Source organism: Gekko japonicus, unplaced genomic scaffold (assembly GCF_001447785.1).
Source record: "Gekko japonicus isolate JY-2015 unplaced genomic scaffold, Gekko_japonicus_V1.1 scaffold2194, whole genome shotgun sequence".
Lineage (NCBI taxonomy): Eukaryota > Metazoa > Chordata > Lepidosauria > Squamata > Gekkonidae > Gekko > Gekko japonicus.
Window position 1 is genome coordinate 87512 of NW_015166486.1, and position 5616 is coordinate 93127.

The 5616-nt window shown below is 45.0% G+C and overlaps 1 protein-coding gene across 1 annotated transcript in view; it reads left to right on the forward strand.

Moving 5' to 3' along the window:
• Positions 1–5616, forward strand: part of NLE1 (notchless homolog 1 (Drosophila)) — a 27886-nt gene that overhangs the window by 16418 nt on the left and 5852 nt on the right. The window contains 3 exon segments of the mRNA XM_015412155.1: positions 936–982; positions 4853–5055; positions 5552–5616. Coding sequence (XP_015267641.1) covers positions 936–982; positions 4853–5055; positions 5552–5616 — 315 coding nt within the window.

Here is a 5616-nt window from a genome sequence, read left to right on the forward strand (position 1 = left end):
TATCACTGCTGCTGTTCCCGCTTTCTTTGCTGTTCGCAGCAACCTCAGATATGCCCCTGGTGTGTGTGTGTGTGTGGAGTTGGTTCCGTTAAGTGTCTTTTGACCTTTAGCTGCTGATGTGAGTGTTCGCCTGTTCTCAGAGTTCTGGACGTGTGTGTATAGTTCCCAGTTTCAGTGAACAAGAGTTTTAAAGCATTCTGGGAAATTCAGCCTTTTTTTGGGGGGGGGGGGACTCACAGTTCAAGATCTGCTCCTCCTAGCAGAATAAAGTCTACAAAGCAAGCTGACATGTGCTAATTTGCGTTTCCACCCCTCACTTTATCTCTGTTTTAAAATGGTAGCTGGGAGCAGATGAGCTAGTAAAAAAAAATATATCATTGTTTAGCCAACGAAAGAAATGGAAACAAGAAATTAAGACACAAGAAAAATATTAACAATTATTTCCCAGTTACTGAAAGGACGAATCCAGTCACAAAATACATAATTAATAAGGCATGGCAATGAGACTACCTCACAATTTACCACAGAGAAGAATCTAATCGTAGCTTTTATACAGAGGAAGATGGAAGAGGATTGAGACGATTTGGCCACAAGAATATTATCAAAATGCCGGTGATCAGTAAAATGCAAAACACACCATGTTTGGATCGCTTTGCAACCTGCAGATCTCGTTATGTGCCGACTCTCAGGAGGGCCCCTACACTCTCTCAGCTTTGATAGGGCAGTTTTCCCACTATAAACTTTGTACGCCGAACTTCAGTCTCAGAAGGAATGGGATTGGAGGCCATTGCAGAATTTCCACTTTAACTATCATAAAAATACCTTTTCTGCAATGAGGGATACCCAGTTCTCACTGTTCTTGTTTGTAAAGACATTTCTAATTGCACTGGTCTTTTTAAGTTCCTGACCTCACCTTTGTTTTTTTAACCCCACAGTGGCAGAGATAAAACAGAAAGCTCTACAGAGGTACAATCAAGTCAGGGTAAGTCTTCCCCTAGGAAGCCTTCGCTCCTGTTTTCTGCTTGACAAAAAGAGAGAGACTGGCCAGTCTCAAGAATCTCTGTTTGTTTTCAGTTAAAATATAGAAATAAAACTAATACAGACAAAGGGCCTGAAATACAAACTACAAAACTATTATAAAACATCAACTATACAAGCTTGAAATTAACTTCTCATTCTAGACAGGAAAGCATTCAATTTTCCAAATTTATCAGACATTTGGCCGTGTAGTAGACAGGTTAGTTTACAAAGATGAATTGTTGTTGTTGTTCAGTCACACAGTTGAGTCTGACTCTTCGCGACCCCATGGACCACCTCACGCCAGGCCCTCCTGTCTTCTGTCGTCCTCCGGAGTTTGCTTAATTTCATGTTTGTTGCATTGACAACACTGTCTGACCATCTCATCCTTTGCCGTCCCCTTCTTCTCTGACCTTCAATAACCATAGACGAATACATTCTACTAATTTTTCTAACCGATCCTCTTTATTTGGAATTATGTTCTTCTTCCAGTTCTGAGGAAAGGTATACATTCTACTAATTTTTCTAACCGATCTTCTTTATTTGGAATTATGTTCATCTTCCAGTTCTGAGAAAAGGTTAGCCTTGCGGATGTTATGGCATTAAGAACAAATTCATAAACATCTTTAGAAAGGAATTCTACGTGATTTAATAGAAAACCCTTAGGGGAGAATGGTAGCTCTTTCCTTATACCTTTAGAAATAACTGTAGCAATCATATTTCAGAATTCTGCTGCTCTCCTACACTCCCTCCGGATGTGTATAAAGTTGGGATTGGTAGCCACACATGCCCAACAATCCCCACTAGCCCCCTTGGCATATTTTTGCTAATTTATAGGGAGATAGGTGCCACTGATAAAGCATTTTTATTAAATTTTCTTTGGCGGAAAGGTTTACTGAAAAGTCTCAAGAATCTGTCCCTAGCTGTCCAGGCAGGGGAAAGGCTAGTCCAAGTTGGAGTTTTATTCCTTTTAGGCTACAGATGACACAGAGAGTCACATGGGAGCTAGAAAAAGAAAAACGCTGTGGACTAGTAGCTTGGGTGGATTGGAATTCATGAACTGAAACATGCAAGAGCAAGACTGGAGGTAGGGAGTGTCTCATCCCACCATCTTCCCCAATCATAACGCTTGCGAGGTTGGTGGCCACTAGAAAAGTCGTCCTCTCTCAGTCCTAACCTGTTTCAGTGCTTTAAATGGCTTGTTGTAAACTGAAAAGGGGGGGGGAAATGCCAGGTGACAGGCGACTGATTTATTATCATACAAAGCACCAACGCGTTTTCTTCAACAGGGTGATCAGAGAATTTTTTCCCTTTTTGGTTTGCTGGCCTATTGCTGGGTGTCGCCCAATTTTTCTTCATCCTTGTTGTAAACTGGAAAGAATTCTCGCTCTCTGCTAAATGAAGGATCTGTGGAATGCATTAACCTTGGAAAAGTGAAGCAGCACACTCAGGCACACATGTCTAAAATCAGAACCGCATTGCTGGATCCAACCGAAAGGCGAGCTTAGTCCAGCATTCCCGTTTTCTAGTAGCCAGTCAGGTGCCTTCAGGAAGCCCAAAAGCTGACCATGAGGATGGGCTATCTCTTCCTGTGGCTGATATTCAGAGGTAGACTTCCCCTTCACGTGGAAGTTCTGTTATACCAGTGGAGCAACCTTGATGAGATCTACATTCTGCTTTTTTTAGAACTAATCCATTTTGCAGCCACATTGCTTCTGTTAATTTTCTAAAAATACATAAAATCTGTTTTTTAAATATTCTGGCCTTCAACCTTATAGATTCCTGTTGGCTTCTTCCTAGGCAGTGCCTTGAAATCATTAGGAACATTTTATTTATTAACACACACTTTCTCCAGGGAGCTCAAGATGGTTCCCTATGCTTCCAAAACCATAATAAGGATTTTAAAACAACATACTGTTAAAATATTCAAAGATAAATATAGCAATGTAAAGTAAAGCAGATACACCTGTTCCCCAAAGGCCTGATCTATAAAAGGAAGATCAGTAACCCTCTTCTTAAAAGCTGTGAATGAACAGGTCGTGGCCTTGAGCTGTAGCCAGTTTTTCACTTAGTAGTGAAGTTTCCAGAGCGAGGCTACACTTTTGACTGCGGAAGGTTCATATAAATGAGGCATTCTCTAAAGTACATTGGGTCATAATGCTCGGTATCAGTACATCGAATTGTGTCGGAAAATAAACTGGTTTCTCGTGAGAGTGAGTTCCAAAGGTTAAGTGATGCACTGTGTTTTATGCGCATGGAGTCTTGTACGATTCAAAAAGGCACTGAAGCTAGAAAATGGGTCATTTCGTCCCTAAGGGACAGCTGTGGTAGGCCTGGCTGTTATGGCCTCTGGCCAAAATGGCTTTTGGTATAGCCCAGAAACATGTTTACAACCTCACTGGGATCTAGACCTTAAGAGAACATAAGAGACGCCAATGTTGGATCAGGCCAAAGGCCCACCCAGTCCAACACTCTGTCACACAGTGCCCAAAAATACCAGGTGCCATCAGGAGGTCCAGCAGTGGGGCCACAATACTCTGGCAACAATAATGGCAGTATCTTGTTGGCATCCTTATAGACCAACCATGTGGGAAAAGTGGACAGGGAACCTGCTGTCCCTCTGCCAAAAGAATAGAACTTGGGGGAGGGAGGAGGCACCCAATTAAGTTGAGGGGCAGCTGCAGCAGCAGAACTCACTGCCACTGGATGCAGGGATGTCCACGAGTTTAGATGGCTTTTTTAAAGGATTAGACAGTCCGTGGAGGAGAATGGGCCTGTAAATGACTAAGTATGAGGAACTTCCATGCTCAGACAGAATCTACTGCTGCATACCAGTGCTTCACAATAACAACAGTGGGAGTTTATAAACAGTGGGTACTTATAAAATGATGCATGAGGTGGAGAGAATGGACAACACAAACTTTTTGTCCCTCTCCCAAAATATTAGAATTTGAGGGCATTCGATGAAGCTGATGGGCAGCAGGTTCAGGGAGGACAAAAGGAAAGAGAGTGATTAAAATGCGGAATTCACTGCCAAAGGCTGTTGCGATGGCCACAGCTTTAAAAGGGGATTAGAGAGATGTGTGGAGGAAAAGTCTATCGATGGCTACTAGCCATGGTGGCTGAGGGGAACCTCCACATTCAGAGGCACTAATCCTTTGAGGCTGAGGGGAACCTCCACATTCAGAGGCACTAATCCTTTGAGGCTGAGGGGAACCTCCACATTCAGAGGCACTAATCCTTTGAGGCTGAGGGGAACCTCCACATTCAGAGGCACTAATCCTTTGAGGCTGAGGGGAACCTCCACATTCAGAGGCACTAATCCTTTGAATCCCAGAGCCAGGAGGCAACATCAGGGGAAGGTCTTGGCCTCTATGCCCTGTTGTTGGCTGTCCAGAGGAACTGGTTGGCCATTGCATGATACAGGATGCTGGACTAGATGGACCACTGGTCTGGTCCAGCAGGGCTCTTCTTAGGTTCCTGTCAGGGGAAGGCCTCGGCCTCCATGCCCTGTTGTTGGCCCTCCAGAGGAAGTGGTTGGCCACTGTGTGAGGCAGGATGCTGGACTAGATGGACTATTGGTCTGATCTAGCAGGTCTCTTATGTTCTGGCCTCTCTGCCCCTGCTCAAGTAGGCCTTGTGGAGCAGCCGGTGAGCCACTCTGTGGAATGGGATGCTGTGCTGGGCACCTCATTTTGATGCGACTCCCAACACAGAGACATCTCCCATGATAATTCTGTTAGTTTTTAAGGTTCTGGGGAAATCTTTTTCTGTTTCTGTCCCTAAATCCTATGGCCTTCGTGACAGAGGATGGTCTGGTGTCTCTGTCTTGCAGGGGCAAGGGCCGGAAAGACTGGTCTCTGGATCAGACGACTTCACACTGTTCCTCTGGGCCCCTGCAGAGGACAAAAAGGCTCTGCAGAGGATGACGGGGCATCAGGCGCTGATCAACCAAGTTCTCTTCTCACCGGACAGCCGCGTCATTGCCAGCGCATCCTTCGACAAGTCCGTCAAGTTGTGGGACGGGAGGACCGGAAAGTAATTTTGAAACCTAAGTCAGTTCTCAGTGAGAGATGTTGATGAGTTCAGCTTCTTTTAAAAACAAGTTTTGAGACCTCATGATAGGAGATGGGGGAGAGCGGAAAATAAGCATTCTAGAGCCATTTTGGTGTAGTGGTTAGAAGTGCGGACCCTAATCTGGGAGAACTGGGTTTGATTCCCCACTCCTCCACATGGCAGCTGCTGGATGACCTTGGGTAAGCTGTAGTTCTGATAAGAGCTGTTCTCGAAAAAGAGCCGTTTCTGTCAAGAGCTCTCTCAGCCCCACCTGCCTCACAGGGTGTCTGTTGTGGGGAGGGGAAGGGAAAGGAGTTTGTAAGCCGCTCTGAGACTCCTTTGGGTAGTGAAGGGCGGGGTATAAATCCAATCTCTTCTTCTTCTTCACTGGCCAGGCCAGGGAGTGAGGCTTTAGCCAATCAATGCCTTTGGGACCAATCTGATCCCGCCAGCTTTATAATTCCAAACTTCCCCTCAGGTTCTTGATCTCCCTGCGAGGACACGTCTCCGCAGTATACCAGATCGCCTGGTCAGCTGACAGCC